At 43.3% G+C, this 18,522-nt stretch overlaps 1 protein-coding gene across 2 annotated transcripts; it reads right to left on the bottom strand.

The window, feature by feature from the left end:
* Positions 1–1,098: 1,098 nt before the first annotated feature.
* si:dkey-177p2.6 (SERTA domain-containing protein) lies at positions 1,099–17,317 on the bottom strand. 2 transcript variants are annotated; one of them, XM_021612247.2, is made up of 3 exons: positions 16,581–17,300; positions 15,330–15,465; positions 1,099–5,316 (listed from the first exon to the last, which is right to left on the bottom strand). In XM_021612247.2, exons 2-3 carry the CDS (start codon positions 15,389–15,391, stop codon positions 4,641–4,643), a joined length of 738 nt encoding a protein of 245 aa, XP_021467922.1. In that variant the 5' UTR covers positions 15,392–15,465; positions 16,581–17,300; the 3' UTR covers positions 1,099–4,640. The 2 variants fall into 2 exon arrangements, with proteins under 2 accessions (XP_021467922.1, XP_021467921.1); XM_021612246.2 differs by lacking the exon at positions 15,330–15,465 and having other exon boundaries at positions 16,581–17,317.
* Between the last annotated feature and the right edge of the window lie 1,205 nt (positions 17,318–18,522).

Here is an 18,522-nt window from a genome sequence, read left to right as displayed (position 1 = left end):
CCATCTGAATTTGAATATTCCTTTTTGTCATTTTCTTTCTTTTAAATAGTGCCTGAGCATTAGTGTTTAAACTTTAACAGGAGTTGAGGTTTAGCAAGATAGGTGTGTGTTTTAAACTTTCCCTATATTGGAATATTTGTACATCTGGCATTCCCTTAATTAATAATTGTACATTTACCGTACTGCTAATATTTATTCATTTCAAATCAGTGCTTTCTGTGATATCATTGAGCAGAGAGTACAATAGAAAGGGGTCTGAGGCTGCTTTTAAACAGGCAGACCACAAAAGAAATCTGAACTCATGAGAGGCTGCGGTGGCCCTCGCCTTTTGGGGGCCCTAAGCGAAATTGTGTTACGTTCATAAACGTTTTTTAGGAAGAACCCTCCTCCATAGAAGTTCTAGGTTCAACCTTCTGCAAAGGGTTCTTCAGAGAACCTAAAATGGCGCTTCCTCAGTGGCAGAGAGAGTCCGAGGGGAGGTTGAATCCAGATGCAGCTTTTCCCCTTAACCGTCAGCCATGGTTTCTACCTCTGAGGGCTTCCTCTGCACAGGGTGAGAGAGCCACCATAGAAAGTCATTTCGATACCTTTCCTGTCCATCAGCATATTCAACAGAATCTGCAATGTAGGATAAGATTTCATACTTCATTTAGGGAAATTAAGGTTGTGTAGAGAGATAAGATGCCTACTTAAATAGAATACATTCATTCAGCCACTCGGGAGCCCCAGCTGGATCAGCATCATGTATATGAACTAGACCTTTTGCATCCTTGCAAATATTGGCTTTATATATGCCAAGATGCTTTACAATCATTACAATACTCTCCTTATGATGAATTCCCTCCTTTTCTCAGTGCTTGCCTTTGATGAGGAAAACACTATTCCTGGTTTCATATTTGATTTAGATCAGACCACAAGGGGGCAGGCAGTCAGTCACTGACAAGTCTTGTTTTTCCCGTTGTTCTGGCTGGCCTAATGATGCCAGGAAACTCCTGTTCCATTATCTTTTGTATTTTTCCTGATAAAAAGCTGATCATAACAAGTGATAATAGCCAACTATTGCACTGCACTGATAGACAAATGAAGAAATCCAAGACATTCCTCTTTTGCATTTTATTCACTTACTGAATTGCTATAGTATTGCATAGAGTATAAAAACAAATGTTAGACATTTCTACTAAATATAGATCACCAACAAACACTCATATTGCACTTGGGACAAAAGTGATAATTCTGAAGCATTCTGGTTTTCAGTAGAACGTTTTTGAAAAAAACTTGACTCCAGAAGGGTCACTCACACAAGTGATAAAAACCCCAAATATGTAAGAGATGGACTCCACCTCATCCATTCTGTAATGCTCCAACTCTAGTAAGACCATTCCAAAAGTGAAGTGTTTGTCGACTTCTCAGTAATAAGAGTCCTGTCTAACAAATAAGATATTCGACATGGTTCTTTATCAAGAGAACTGTATTAGTTTACATTGGTTTGTCAACACCCTACAGAGTGCAACTCCTTGCAAACTGCAAAAAAGTCAATGGAACACTTAAGCTACTTGAAGATGTGCTATAACAGATCTTTATTTACGCCTTTCCATACTTAATTTTAAGCATTCTGACCTCTAGTTTAGGAGTCTGCCGAGTGAAAGTGGGATTGCAGTCCTTTCACGTTTGGTAAAAATCTCCAAAACATCTAAGAACCAGAGGGCTAGTGAGTTACATAACTGGCCAGAATATTACAGGCCATCACGTTAGCCTATTCCATTGCTCAATCCAGGGATATTGATTGGTTATACAAACGTACATGTACTGCCAATTTCATATTTTGGTTCAACTTCGCAAAGTTTCTGCAGGCTGAAAACAGTGTGAAAAGCTGCCAGTTTTACAACTGCCTGATCCATAGTAATCTTCATCTAGACTTTGTTAGAATCCCATCGTAGACACGAAAAGGTAGGCCCAGTTACATCTAAAATATCAATTTCTTCATGATCCATCACAAATATTTACAGACATGTTTTCACAATATTACTTCTTCGATGAAAATAAAATGGGTCCTGAACTCTGCTACAAAACCCCCAGACCAGTTACTTAAATAAATGCAATATATTATCTCAATGCAGTCATGAAAATAAACAATCACACAGGAAAATGTATAAATACAAATATGTACAAGAAAAAAAAGCTTACAAAGCTTAGAAATTCTCAACTCATTCGATGCACAGCTCTCAGCAGTGAGTACAGTGAGTAGGGAGGGCCCACTGAAGAATGTAGATGGTGTGATAAATAAGCCTCCTTGGTTTTATTGTACCATGTGTTATGATGTTCAGGGTAGGCCGAGTCAGTCCTTAGGGTGGGGTCTGTGTGCAGTAGTGCTGGGGTTTTGGAAGGACGGGAGGGGTCTGTGTGTCAACGGCAGAGCATCGACACCAGGGACTTGTTTACTTTGAGAGCTTCACCACAGAGTGCCGGGAGCCTGTGTCCCAATCTCTCATCTAAAAATCAGCCTATTTCAGAATATGTGGATCAGTGCAGACAAGATCATTCCGTTTTGGTTATATGATCCATGATAAATTGTGGATACGGATGGATATACGGTGTTGAACAAACGGACAACAGAAGATGTCAAATTGTGCAAACTCTGGGTTATAAACAGTGAAAAGAGCCAAGGAAGGGGACACATACCACAGTGAGAAAAGGAACTGCATCTAGCTGCTTACATTTGTTATTCACTTTCATACAGGCTGACAAAGCCCCTCCCCCTAAGCATTCTTATTGGCTGACAGAAGAAGGGGGCCTCTTTTGGGGGACAGAGCTTGGCATACACAGAGACACACACATACCAGCTGTTGTGAAACTGTGTAGCCTTTTCCACAAGCAAGGGTCTCCACATGAGCTACTGCCCCTCCCCCTCTCTCCAGTCTCGGGTGAAAACAGCCTGGAAGCAATGCAGGACAGTCCCTCAGCACAGGTATGACCCTCAGACAGAAGGAGCTAAGAGTAAGTGGGGATGTACCATCAGTTGTGTAACCAAAGGGTTACACAACTCCTTTCACTACCTATACATGTAGGATCGTAATTTGCGCCAGTTTGCAACAGCAGAAAAATAATCCTGCGTCATCAAGAAATGTGAATTATAATTCATGGACATTTTTGTAGGGGTTGATACTTAAGGGAAAATCAGGTCTGAAATTCCAAAGTGGAAATTAAACTTCAGAAGCCATTTTAAACCCCAAATACAATACAAGTTTCCTGCATTGCAGGAAAGTTATCCTGAAACAGAGAGATCAAATTAAGATCCTACATCTGTATCCATGACTTGCATTTTCTTGGGAGTAGAGTCCAACCCCGCAGTCTGTTGTAAGAGAAAAGGCAATTCCGAGAGAACATTCCGAGAGAACAAATGTTGGATGAGGATTCTACCGGATGGCTGACAGTTTCACTCAACATTAGGACACCATAGTCTCGACCATAGCGTGAGGCACCGACATCCAAGGTCTGCTTTTTTGCAGTGTCAGTCTTTGGCGAGGGGAGTGTGAAGGGTTAAAAGCAGATGTGCCCACACCTGGCAGAATGGCTTCTTTTCAGGACTGAGTATCACATCAAAAATAAATTACTTAGAGAAATAACTCACAGGTTGTCGCCTTTTCATAGGCTAGTGTCCATGTGCGGGTCCACAGTGGGCAGTTCCACCATCACCAGTCTTCATCCTCCGTTATAGGCACTATGTTCTTTAGAGGGATACGACAGCATCTGTATTTTTCTTTCTTACAGCCGTTAGTGGGGGGGCAAATACATAGTACTCAAATTGTACAGTTCTTCAATGAGACAAACCACTAAATGCTGAAATGCATGCATTTTCTATTCTAGTGTAACAAAATCACACGGATCATTCCAAGTAATCAACGCAATATCCTCAAAACAAATATTCATCAAAATCTAGTGCTGATTCTTTTGTTGTCCGCTACCATCTGATTAAAATGACCAAAATGGATGGACAAGGCATCAGTGTAACATGGAATTATCGGCTATGTTTTGAGATTCATATCGGCAGGAAGGCATTCTTTCTGGTGTTAAAAATCTGCATTATTGACAATCACCAGTTTTCTATGTTAAAGGAACAAGACCAATCGAAATACAAAATGAGTAAAGCGGCGAGTTCATGAATCTCTTTGAATAGTGAGACAGAGCTCTTAGTTTTAGAGAGGTAGTGAGTATTGATTAAGTCCTATCTCATTAATTATTGATAAATGATTGTAATGCTCCAGAAATACTTAATGGAATCCACCCCCAATGTTCTTTTCTTCACCTTGTTCCACAGGTTGTCATTCCTCCCCCCGCGAAGAATGCACTGGTGAATAACAATCCCGTATAAATATGTCTCAATGGTAATACTTGTGTTTCTTGCTTTAAGTCCCTGCATATTCATTTAATCTTGCTATAGAAAAAAAGATGGCCTTAGCGGGCCACCAAAAATGTGCATTATCATACAGTAGAAGTGTATCAGGCAGGTATCCATCAGTCTTTTTGTATAAATATAACAAGTTCTTTGTATGAAAATAGAGACATAAAAAAATCAAGTCATTCTTTCCACCCCCAGCTCATAAAATGCTGGGTAGTTGTGACTACGACGTGGCGCCAATCAGTCAAGAGCGTACCAGGATCTCCATGATGTGGTCGAGGTCGTTGAGACACATCTGCAGAGTACTGCTGGAGGTGGAGAATGCCTTGAGGTTATAGTCATTCCCCAAGGAGGCTCCGCTGCTCCCTCTGGGAGGGGGGCAGGCCAGAACAGAGAAGTCTGACGGGTCGTACATGGATGTGTCAATGTCCTCAAAAATGTCGTCCAGCTGCAGGTCCGTCAGGTAGCTGGTGGAGTTGGTGATTTCAAAGGATCCAAACAGCAGATCCTGCGACTTGCCGCCATCCTCCGACCCCGTTCCCTTGGGGAGCTCTGTGCAGGTTGACTGTGCGTCGTTGTCGTCTTCACACAGCAGTGAGGATGAGAGTGCGGCCACTGGGGTGGAGGGACGGTCCGAGGGCACAGGCGGCAGATCCGGGGAGTGGCGCGGTGTGGCGGGGGCTGGAGGGGGGGACTCCAGATGCAGGCCTCCCTCCTGCCTCATCTCCTGTTGAATCTGTCGCAGAGTGTTAGCCAGCAACACCGAGCGGTGCAGGCTGGGTTCAGCTCGGCGCTGGCAACTCTGGAGTTTATCCAGGCACAGGTCCAGCACCAGCTGCCTCTGCTGGGGGTAGGGCAGGTCCAGCATCTGATCCTCACAGTCATTAAGCTTACGTTTCACCCCACGGCCCACCATGTACCTGTGGAGGGAAAAGGAAGAAAGGATGTTAGACCAGAGAAGAGGAAGCGCTCCCCTTTTCCTGCTTCAGGAACAATTCAACTAAGCAGAACAGACCCAGCTGCTAATGCAATGATGCCTACAGGAGAGCCACCTCTTAAGCAGACTGAAATTGTGACAATTTTTCCCCCAATGGTCTTTGGCTTGAGTGGGACATCTTTATTTATCCACCATCTTTGGTTAGACAGTCCACTGAGGTAAAACAATAACTAACGAAATTACAGTTAATGAAAACGTACACTTAATCCAGTATGAACTAAAATAAAAAATCTAATTCTACAGTACAACAGCATGTCAAATGTAAAACTAACAATGACTCAATAATCCATGCCGTCTGGGATCGCTATAAAGTCCAAAAGTTAAGGGCGGCGTTATAAAGTGGTCTGTCAGAACTATAACAATGTCAATTAACTTTTAATCCGTCGGTCTGCATATTTCAAGACAAAGCATGAGGGTGCAGTGAGATACCCAATGGGTTTGACAATAATTCTCTCAAACTTAAAAAAAACAACAATTAAATACAGGAAAATCAAAACAATCCTTAATTTGACAACGGAAAGGTCAAATGCTTTATCTAAAATGTTGAAAGTGTGTGGGTGACGGAGAGAAACAAAATGGTGCAATTTGAGGCCATGTGGCAGAGAGTGATGCAGGCGCTGGAGATGGGATTGTGAGCATGTGGGTCTGAACAGATGTGATGTCGTAGATGTTTGTGTGCGTTTTGTAGTGTTTGAATATATTATTTTTCATACAACAAAAAGAGCTGGAGACTGCAACCATTGTTTTCAATTTGATCTACTCATGTTAGCATATGGCGATTCATGGACAGTCTTCATCTGAAAGTAAATCAGACCCCTTGACTTCCACTTTGTTAAGTACAGCCTTATTCTAAAATTGATTAAGTAGTGTTTTCCCCCCCTGAATTTACACACAATACCCCATAATGACAAAGTAAAAACAGGTTTTTAGAAATGTTTGCAAATATGTATTTTGCTCCGTTCATCTTTCCCCTCAATCCTGACTAGTCTCACCGTCCCTGATTGATTGAATATATAATTGAAATCACATTTACACAAGTATCCAGACCCTTTACTCAGTACTTCGTTGAACCTTTGGCAGCGATTACAGCCTCGATTCTTCTTGGGTATGATGCTACAAGCTTGGCACACCCGTATTAGAGAAGTTTCTCCCATTCTGCTCTGCAGATCCACTCAAGCTCTGTCAAAGTGGGATGGGGCGTCGCTGCACAGCTATTTTCAGGTCTATAACAGATGTTCGATCGGGTTCTAGTCCCGGCTGGATGGGAGACTCAAAGACTCCTGTGTTGTCTTGGCTGTGTGCTTAGGGTCGTTGTCCTGTTGGAAGAAACCTTCACCCCAGTCTGAGGTCCTGAGAACTCTGGAGCAGGTTTTCAACAAGGATCTCTGTACTTTGCTCCATTCATCTTTCCCCTCGATCCTGACTAGTCTCCCATTCCCTGAAAAACATAACCACACCATAATGCTGCCACCACCATGCTTCACCGTAGGGATGGTGACAGGTTTCCTCCAGACGTGACACTTGGCATACAGACCAAAAAGAGATCTTGGTTTTAGCAGACCAGAGAATCTTGTTTCTCATGGTCTAATAGTCTTTTAGGTGCCTTTTGACACTCCAAGCGGGTTGTCATGTGCATTTTACTAAGGAATGGGACTTCAGTCTGGCCACTACCATACAGGCCTGATTTGTGGAGTGTTGCAGAGATGGTTGTCCTGGAAGGTTCTGCCATCTCCACAGAGGAACTGTCAGAGTGACCATTGGGTTCTTGGCAGCATCATGGTTTGGGCCTGCTTTTCTTCCGCAGGGACAGGGAAGATGGTTAAAATTGATGGGAAAATGGATGGAGCCAAATACAGGACCATTCTGGAAGACTCCTGATGGAGTCTGCAAAAGACCTGAGACTGGGACGGAGATTTGTCTTCCAACAAGACAATGATCCAAAACATAAAGCAAAATCTACAATGGAATGGTTCAAAAATAAACATATCCAGGTGTTAGAATGGCCAAGTCAAAGTCCAGACCTGAATCCAATCGAGAATCTGTGGAAAGAACTGGAAGCTGCTGTTCACAAATGCTCTCCATCCACCCTCACTGAGCTCGAGCTGTTTTGCAAGGAGGAATGGGAAAAGATTTCAGTCTCTCGATGTGCAAAACTGATAGACATACCCCAAGCGACTTACAGCTGTAATCGCAGCAAAAGGTGGCGCTACAAAGTATTAACTTAAGGGGGCTGAATAATTTTGCACGCCCAAATTTTCAGTTTTTGATTTGTTAAAAAAGTTTGAAATATCCAATAAATGTCGTTCCACTTCATGATTGTGTCCCACTTGTTGTTGATTCTTCACAAAAAAATACAGTTTTATATCTTTATGTGGAAGCCTGAAATGTGGCAAAAGGTCGCAAAGTTCAAGGGGGCCGAATACTTTCGCAAGGCACTGTATATGGGGCTCTGGTGACAAAACGGATGGCACTGTGATAAACTGCATCTAATTTGCTGAGTAGAGTGTTGGAGGCTATTTTATAGATGACATAGCCGAAGTCGAGGATCGGTAGGATGGTCAGTTTTACGAAGGTATGTTTGGCAGCATGGGTAAAGGATGCTTTGTTGCGAAATAGGACGCCGATTCTAGATTTAATTTTGGATTGGAGATGCTTAATGTGAGTCTGGAAGGAGAGTTTACAGTCTAACCAGACACCTAGGTATTTGCAGTAGTCCACATATTCTAAGTCAGAACCCTCCAGAGTAGTGCTTATGGATGGATGGGTAGGTGTGGGCAGCGATCGGTTGAAGAGCATGCATTTAGTTTTGCTTGCATTTAAGAGCAGTTGGAGGCCACAGAAGGAGAGTTGTACGGCATTGAAGCTCGTCTGGAGCGTCCAAAGAAGGGCCAGAAGTATACAGAATGGTGTCGTCTGCGTAGAGGTGGATCAGAGAATAACCAGCAGTGAGAGCGACATCATTGATGTATACAGAGAAAAGAGTCGGCCCGAGAATTGAACCCTGTGGCACCCCCATAGAGACTGCCAGAGGTCCGGACAACAGGCCCTCCAATTTGACACACTGAACTCTATCAGAGAAGTAGTTGGTGAACCAGGAGAGGCAATCATTTGAGACACCAAGACTGTTGAGCCTGCCAATAAGAATATGGTGATTGACAGAGTCAATGAATACGGCTGCACAGTAATGTCTCTTATCGATGGCGGTTATGATATCATTTAGGACCTTGAGCATGGCGGAGGTGCACCCATGACCAGCTCTGAAACCAGATTGCATAGCGGAGAAGGTACGGTGGGATTCGAAATGGTCGGTAATCTGGATTTGGGTGAAGGAGAAATGGGGGTGGCTTGGGCGAGTTGCTGTGGGGAGTGCATGGCTGTTGACTGGGGTAGGGGTAGGCAGGTGGAAAGCATGGCCAGCCGTAGAAAAATGCTTATTAAAATTCTCTATTATAGTGGATTTATAGGTGGTGACAGTGTTTCCTAACCTCAGTGCAGTGGGCAGCTGGGAGACGCTCTTATTCTCCATGGACTTTAGTGTCCTAGAACTTTACGTTTGTGCTACAGGATGCACATTTCTGCTTGAAAAAGCTAGCCTTGGCTTTCCTAACTGTCATCATAAGGTATTGTGTGTAGATTATTTTTTTGAGCAGTGCATGTTAAATTAAGGGAACACTTAAACAACACAATGTAACTCCAAGTCAATCACACTTCTGTGAAATCAAACTGTCCACTTAGGAAGCAACACTGATTGACAATAGATTTCACATGCGGTTGTGCAAATGGAATAGACAACAGGTGGAAATTATAGGCAATTAGCAAGACATCCCCCAATAAAGGAGTGGTTCTGCAGGTGATAACCACTTCTCAGTTCCTATGCTTCCTGGCTGATGTTTTGGTCACTTTTGAATGCTGGTGGTGCTTTCACTCTAGTGGTAGCATGAGACGGAGTCTACAACCCACACAAGTGGCTCAGGTAGTGCAGCTCATCCAGGATGGCACATCAATGCGAGCTGTGGCAAGAAGGTTTGCTGTGTCTGTCAGCGTAGTTTCCAGAGCATGGAGGCGCTACCAGGAGACAGGCCAGTACATCAGGAGACATGGAGGAGGCTGTAGGAGGGCAACAACCCAACAGCAGGACCGCCACCTCCGCCTTTGTGCAAGGAGGAGCAGGAGGAGCACTGCCAGAGCCCTGCAAAATGACCTCCAGCAAGCCACAAATGTGCATGTGTCTGCTCAAACGGTCAGAAACAGACTTACATGAGGGTGGTATGAGGGCCTGACGTCCACAGGTGGAGGTTGTGCTTACAGCCCAACACCGTGCAAGACGTTTGGCATTTGCCAGAGAACACCAAGTTTGGCAAATTCGCCACTGGCGCCCTGTGCTCTTCACAGATGAAAGCAGGTTCACACTGAGCACGTGACAGACGTGACAGAGTCTGGAGACGCCGTGGAGAACGTTCTGCTGCCTGCAACATCCTCCAGCAAGACCGGTTTGGCGGTGGGTCAGTCATGGTGTGGGGTGGCATTTCTTTGGGGGGCCGCACAGCCCTCCATGTGCTTGCCAGAGGTAGTCTGAATGCCATTAGGTACCAAGATGAGATCCTCAGACCCCTTGTGAGACCATATGCTGGTGCGGTTGGCCCTGGATTCCTCCTAATGCAAGACAATGCTAGACCCCATGTGGCTGGAGTGTGTCAGCAGTTCCTGCAAGAGGAAGGCATTGATGCTAGGGACTGGCCCGCCCGTTCCCCAGACCTGAATCCAATTGAGCACATCTGGGACATCATGTCTCGCTCCATCCACCAACGTGGCGTTGCACCACAGACTGTCCAGGAGTTGGCGGATGCTTTAGGCCAGGTCTGGGAAGAGATCCCTCACCTCATCAGGTGTTGTAGGGAGGTCATACAGGCATGTGGAGGCCACACACTACTGAGCCTCATGTTGACTTGTTTTAAGGACATTACATCAAAGTTGGATCAGCCTGTAGTGTGGTTTTCCACTTTAATTTTGAGTGTGACTCCAAATCCAGACCTCCATGGGTTGATAAATTTGATTTCCATTGATAATGTGTGATTGTTGTCAGCACATTCAACTATGTAAAGAAAAAAGTAATTAATAAGAATATATTTCATTCAGATCTAGGATGTGTTATTTTAGTGTTCCCTTTATTTTTTTGAGCAGTGTATTTTAGAATACGGCTGTAAAGGAACCAAATGTGGAAAAGGAGGTCTGAATACTTTACGAATGCACTACTTTACAAATGTATATTTGTTGAAATCCTGTCCATTCCACAGGGTAGAGGGAAAAACCCTGTTGGCTGTCAGTGGTTGCTGCAGCATGAACGGGAGAGCTGTGGCGCTAGCTAGCGCTGCACGTAGGTCACATGGCCCGCTCCTCTCAGGGGAATGAGGCAGTGTTGGGAGTACGGTGCTAGAGACTTGCTAGTCACCATGGCAATCCATATCCATCTATCCTGTCCGAGTGTCAGCCCAAGAGCATGTCTGAGGACAGAGCACTGGATGACTGCGCTGTCCACATCATCACATCTCCTTTCACTCCATTTGCACAATGAGCAGAATCACCACACACCATACATAGGTTGGGTAAATGGCAGAAGTAAAACATAGGATATCCTACTGTCTGTACACTGTATAATAATTACATTAACTATTACAGGAGCTACCTCTGCAGTGATTCCGTAATCACAGCATGTAGCCAATATGATGAGCTCTCCGCTCTCTCTGTTCCTAGAGCACCGCCTCTCTTCCAATCAGTGTGTGGTGTTGGCGCTGAGTGGGTGTCGACAGGAAGCCGGGCTGCAGCAGCCTACTCCGTGCTGTAGGCGGTTCTGCATTCACAACTGATCCATCACTTGGATGTCTGGTTGCATGCAGACTCCGCAGGTCCCAGTGCACACTGGTCACTTCTACAGCAGAGGCAGCAGCAATGGGAATGAATGACTGAGGATAGTGTGGCAAGGAATGCCATTGCGCAACATAAGTATGCTCTTTTTAATAAAGTCAAGTTATAGTGAACTTAAAAGATGAATAACAAATGAAGAATAGCTGGTATTCAAATACATGTTATGTACTGCCGTCTTCTAATCTAAACGTATAATTTTCCACCTTCAGGTTGCTGTACTGTGCAGTGTTGCTTCAACTTGTGTGTGGAGGCAGTGGTCTAATTCCACGTCTGAGGTCGGTGGTTACATAACTGCATACGCCACCACAAAGAGCAGTGCTCCTTACAAACCTGCCCTATATGCTAGGTGTTCACAAAACAGTCATAGGCTGAAGAATGGATTATAGCTCTGTGCTTTTGAGGTATCTGAAAGACATAGGCTACACTGTAAACATGGGTGGTGAAACTGAAGTCTGCAGCCTGTGTCTGGCAGCAAAAAAGTATATAAATGGAACGAGTCCATCAAATCCTATCAATGTCGTCTGCCCAATTAATTAAAACCTGTAATTTATGCAGTGAAAACAAGCCGGAGAAAGGCAGCATCCCAGTGTGGATTACACCCAAACTCCTGGGTGATAAATGCGATGTTAACTGGACCGCTAACTTGTTCCAACATATGTATCAAATTTGAAAAGCAAAAAAAAATTCCCTAGCACTACACTGTTGTAACGTGGATTTTCATTTGCAGATAAAAACCTGTGGCTTGGATTCCGAGCAAAGCAATAGCTAGCTGTGCCTCTCATATGTAAGCAGTTGAGGCAGTGAGCTATTCTTTATACAGGGCCTCTGTATAAAGCCAGTTTCACCACAGCCTACTTACCATGGCAACAGTGCCGGATGAGAGGCCAGAGCTAGAGACCGAGACTACACTGGATTGTGCACAAATGATGCATAGGCCTAGATTCAGAGAGAGGACTTTTGGAGCGGAGATATTGGCAGTGCAGCATCAGGGAATTTTAAGTAAACCCATCACAGTTCAGCGTTCTGAAAATATAACGGGACATAAGGATATCCTCTAAACCATTTGTAAACTCATACCACAGAGGGACAAATGTCCGCAGGTTTACTCCTCCCTTGTACTTGATTGATGAATCAGTAAGGAACTCCCCTCACCTGGTTGTCTAAGTCCTAATTGAAAGGGAAAACTAAAAAGCATCAGACACTACGCCCTCCATGGAATGAGTTTGACACCCCTACTCTGAGCCCTTCATTTTATTCCGTTGCAGACTTTGGCCAAATGACGAAATGCTTCTTTCTTATTATAATTTTTTGCTCCTGTGCTGACTGTGTTCTGGACGGTGTTAACCTAACGTAGCAGTCGTAAAAACCTGAAACTACACTGAACAAAAATAAAAACACAACATGGAACAATTTCAATGATTTTACTGAGTTACAGTTCATATAAGGAAATTGGTTAATTTAAATAAATTCATTAGGTCCTAATCTATGGATTTCACGACTGAGAATACAAAAATTAATCTGTTGGTCACAGATACAGTACCTTAAAAAAGGTAGGGGCATGGATCAGAAAACCCATCAGTATCTGACGTGACCACCATTTCCCTCATGCAGCGCAACATTTCCTTCGCATAGAGTTGACCAGGCAGTTGATTGTGGCCTGTGGAATGTTGTTCCACTCCTCTTCAATGGCTGTAAGAAGTTGCTGGATATTGGCGGGAACTGGAACACTTGTCGTACACGTCGATCCAGAGCACCCCAAACATGCTCAATGGGTGACATGTCTGTAAGTGTGCAGGTCATGGAAGAACTGACATTTTCAGCTTCCAGAAATTGTGTACAAATCCATGAGACGGGCCCGTGCATTATTATGCTGAAATATGAGGGGATGGCGGCAGATTAATGGCACGACAATGGGCCTCAAGGTCTTGTCACGGTATCTCTGTGTACTCAAATTGACATTGATAAAACAAATTGTTTGTCATCCGTAGCTTATGCATGCCCATACCATAACCCCACCACGGGGCACTGTTCACAACTTTGATATCAGCAAACCGCTCGCCCACACGTGGTCTGTGGTTGTGAAGCCAGTTGGATATACTGCCAAATTATCTAAAACATTGGAGGCGGCTTATGATAGAGAAATGAACATTTGATTCTCTGGCAACAATTCCAATGGACATTCCTACAGTCAGCATGTCAAAGCAGATATGCTGACGAACAGGGAAGTAAACAAATTTGTGCACAAAATTTTAGAGAAATAAGCTTTTTGTGCACATTAAACATTTCTGGGATATTTCATTTCAGCTCATGAAACACAGGACCAACACTTTACATGTGACATTTATACTTGTGTTCAGTGTAGATCCCCTACATACTTGTATTGACAAGAAAATAAAAACATCCAGGGAGGTTCTCTTCTGCACGGTTCAACCAATCCAGTAAATGTGGAGGAGGAGTTAAGATGGAGTTTCGCCTTGTTTATCATCCAAAAGAGGAAGTAGCATCACAGGCTCTTTCCATTTCCCCTGAAAACCGGATGTTCCGGTTGTTGGGGACTCGGCAGAAACTAGGACCTTGTAGACCAGCGTTTCCCCAAACTCTGTCCTGGGGACCCCAAGGGGTGCATGTATGGTTGTTGCCCTAGCAGCACACAGCTGATTCAAGTTATCAAAGCTTGATGATTAGTTGAGTCAGCTGTAAAGTGCCAGTGCAAAAACCAAAACAAGCAGCCCCTGTGGTCCCCAGGACGAGAATGGGAAACCATGTTGTAGACCCTGGCTGTTGAAGAAAAGATTCAAAGGATTCAGTGTGGACAGGTAAACTAGCAACTAAATATAGTAAATCAAATCCAATTTTATTGGTCTCGTAGACAGTGTATTTTTCAGTTATCGCAGGTGCAGAGAAATGCTTAAGTTCCTAGCTCCAGTAATACCTAACATGTAAATCCCCAAAAGAAAAACAAATGAACAAACAGAAATATTAGAACAAGCAACGTCAGTCAGGAATATAAATATGTATATAATGGTGTGTACAGACATTATATGAATAGAAAAGGTGTGTATAGCAGTAGTTATATCAGATGAGCCATGACTAGAATACAGTATACACATATATGAAGTGAGTAAAACACAGTATGTAAACATTATTAAAGTGACCATTGTTCAATGACTATGTACATAGACTGCTTCCCTAAGGTATAGGTTGAGTACTGGGTGGTAGTCGGCTAGTAACAGTGACTAAAGATTTGATAATAGTTTTTGCCAGGGAGTTGATACACGACTGACAGTTCCACTCTCCTTAAATACTTTGATTTTCATTGAGGTAAATTTGTGAACTGCGGGGGGGACGAGTAGGGGCTGTAGAGGCCGGAATGCTACCCAGGCAGGGGAATCATGTGCGCTAAAGGGCACGACTGTCCCAAGCTTTATGGTACTTCCAAACAAGAAAGAATTATGGAGTGGGAAAACCCAGCCAAGCGAGTCAACTCAATAGTTTTCAATAAGCTAATAAATTGGGAGGACATAAGATTGAGTTAAAATGTGGAATTTCGTCAGAAAATGTGGAATGGTTGTAACTTGACGCAACAACGGACCAGTCAGCCAATTGAAAACGGAGAACAGCGTCTCTTGCCTCTTTTCTGCCCACTCTATGGATTTCCCTGCGTCGGTGGCACATGAGTGAAGTCACGATTCTACACACGCACTCCCCCTCTCAGCCCTGGAGGCAACAGAGAGAGCGAGGAGGGGTAGGCTGTGGGCAAAAGTGGGAGGAGAAAGAGTAGAAACGAGGAAGTGCAGTGCGGATAATGGCCGGGGAGAGGAAGGGAAGAGGCGGAGACAACTATTGATAAGCAGAGTAGGATCAGAGTAATGAACAGTTAAGCGGACAGACCGCTCTGGCGGAAGTCTTTATATGGACAGATTTGTCACTGGGTGGCGGAACCACCCTGACGAAATGAGTCATGTTCATTAGATAACAGATTAGTCACTCTTCCAGACACGGAGAAGTCCTCACCTACTGATTTCATTGGGGTTGAGCATGTAGATCCAGTCGAGGGGGAACTGACACTGCAACATCCTACCTACATTCTGAAGTGTCTGAGGAAATCACACACATTTGTGGCATGACCACTCTCCTCCTTGTAAATAACCTGGAGAAGATGTAACATATAATTGTCAAAAGTCGTTGATAATTGCTTGGTTTTATACATCATTAAGGACACTCATGACACATGATGCTCACAGATTCTGAGTGTCGAAATAGAGCAAAACCATACCCATTAATTGTAGTCTCCTTTCAGAAAGGCCACTTCACTAGTACAGAGACCTCTTATTACTGACACGCACAAGTCATGTGTGAATAACTGTAGAGGCTTTTTTGCATAATGCTGCATCTTTGCTAAATAAGATATATTCTGTGCGGGTCCTGTATAACACCTCTTGCGTCAAGTCAGAGACAACATAGTGTAGAGAAGAAACCTAAATTCCATTTCGCCAAATCAAAATTGGATGACTAATAAAACATATTGGCTATGATTATTTGCACGTGTCAGACATAACGCACCAGCAGGCAGAAATGCAAAACCATTATGTTGAAGTGGCTCGATCTAGCTAGATAACTCCACATTTCAGATGTGTCGGCCAACGTTGCTTGCTGGCGCTACCCCAGTTGACTAGCTAGTCAAGTTGATCCCACATTACACAGCAGCAGCGCACACGAACTCCGTGAACTAACGTCAACGTTAGTTGTGAAAACGCAACAATCGCCTTGTCCGTTTCATAAATGGCAAATACATTAAGAACCGATTAACATAACTAAGAATTCGCTCAAATTATAGTAACAGAGGCTAGCAATTTTGTTGCAAATTATCGATTCAAACAATGTTCGTTTTGGTTCACGATACAGCTCGCGCTAATGTTAGTTACCTATGGTCGACGAGATGTGGTTAGTTACCTAGCTACTGTTAGTGAATTTAGCTAGGTTTAGTTATTCGATCAATGTTTCAGGTATAGATAGGATATTTACTTGGCATTGGCATGTCTAAATCATATGTTTAAAGTTGTCTTGTGGAGGAAAATGAGAGGAAGTGCACAGTAGCAGGCTAACTTGGCTAAAGACAAGTGGCTAGCTAACTATGCTAACATTAGCTAGGTTAGTTATGAAGTTTGTGGCAGAGCTAAACTGAGTTTTTTTTTTACATTTACGAACATTAACAAATGGTGTACTAAACCAAGTCAATTGTATTGATTGGATAAAGTATATTACCTTGACGAAGGGAGGGCATTTCCATGTTGTTCAGGTCCTTTCACGGCACAGTCCACATCCAAACGACACATTGTTGAGGCAGTTCGAATTCTGCTTTTTCTTCTCACCGACGTCTCGTAGGATACAATATCCCGTTGGCCCATATCATGTTGTGTTGTACTAACTATCTAGTTCAATTTCTCGCCACAGCAAAGTAGGAAAACTGTGACAGACTGCTAAGAACTAAAAATACATCTAGCTAGCAAGAAATATACTGTTAGCTATGCTAACAGGCCTTATTATAAAATCCTCTGACTTTGAAAGTCGAAATATGCTTGCCAAAAGTATGGCCATTCCTGGACAAACTACTCTATTGCAAGCATCGAACTAGCTATTAGCTAACTGAAGAACTACCGTTCAAAACTTTGGCTACAACATTGTAGAACCTACCCGAAAGAGGCTCAGCTGATTGACGGTCGTCAGGTGGGAGAACCTTGATTGGTCGAATGAAATTTCAGGCCCACCTAGTAACTACGTCTGATTGGCAGAGTACACTTCCCCCCACTCCTGCCACAACCTTCTCGTTCTAATTAGCCGCCTTGCTCTCACATACTGGAAACGTGACCGAACGAAAGTACTGTACTAGCTGAAGAAGACGATTCAAATGTCATTTACGTTTTTGGCACAAAATAGTAGCGATGAGCAAGATTGAGGACAAATGTGTAATGTATTTGCCAATCTAAGGTTTTGAATCATTTTCACTTTTCCAGAATACAGTATCCTGCAGCCTAGCCAGGTGCAATCCACAAGAAATGCATGCTCACATAACCAGTAGTGGCCAGGGAAAAGGTACGGGGATGGGTAATGAGTACATCGTGTAAAGCGTTGTTCAGCATCAAAAACCTGACCTACGGTGCCCTCCAATAATATTTATTGTCACCCTTGGTAAATATGAGCAACAAGGGCTGTGAAAAACATGTCTTTTTTGTTTATCCTCTTGGTCTTTCATTCAAAATATTCACAACAATTTCATCTTTAATTGAAGTAAAATGATTGGAAAAAATACATGTGAAATAAATATTTTTCTCCTTGAAACGTGTGCCACAATTATTGGCACCCCCATAAATTATTATGAGTAAAATCTAACTGAAGTATATTCCCATTCATATTTTATGTTTTTAAGTTCACCTGAGTGATTAGCGGTAAGCAATGATTTCCTGTTTCACTGGGGTATAAATATGAGGTGACACACAGGCCAAGTTCCCAAAGTAATCCATCACTATGAACACAGAATACAGTAATGATGTTTGACAAAAGGTTGCTGAGCTGCGCAAATCAGGAAATGGCCTTAAGAAAATAGCTCAACGGTTGAAAATGCACATTTCCACTATCAGGACAATAATTAAGAAGTTTAAAGCAACTGGAGATGTTAACAATCGGCCTGGAAGAGGACGTGTGTCTATATTGACCCCATGCACAGTGAGGAGGATGGTTCGAGTGGCCAAAACATCTCCAGGGATCACAACCGGAGAATTGCAGACATTAGTTGGGTCTTGGGGTCAGAAAGTCTCCAAAACTACGATCAGATGCCACCAACATAACCACAAGTTGTTTGGGAGGGTTGCCATAAAAAAAGCCTTTGCTGTCATCAAACAACAAACTCAAGCTCCTACAGTTTGCCAAACGTTACTGGAATTTTTAATGGGACCGGGTTCTATGGTCAGATTAGACCAAAATAGAGCTTTTTGGAAACAAACATCAGAGGTGGGTTTGACGTAGATAGAAAGATAGCCATGCAGAAAAGTCCCTCAACCCAACTGAAGTATAGTGGTGGATATTTGAAGTTGTGGCTGTGTTTTTCTTCCAAAGGCCCTGGACAACTTTTTAGGATACATGGTATCATGGACTCCATCAAGTACCAGCAGATATTAAATCAAAACCTGACTGCCTCAGCTAGGAAGCT

This window comes from Oncorhynchus mykiss, chromosome 8 (genome assembly GCF_013265735.2).
Source record: "Oncorhynchus mykiss isolate Arlee chromosome 8, USDA_OmykA_1.1, whole genome shotgun sequence".
NCBI lineage: Eukaryota > Metazoa > Chordata > Actinopteri > Salmoniformes > Salmonidae > Oncorhynchus > Oncorhynchus mykiss.
Note: the sequence above shows the minus strand (reverse complement) of the source record. Positions and strands in the feature narration are given on the sequence as shown.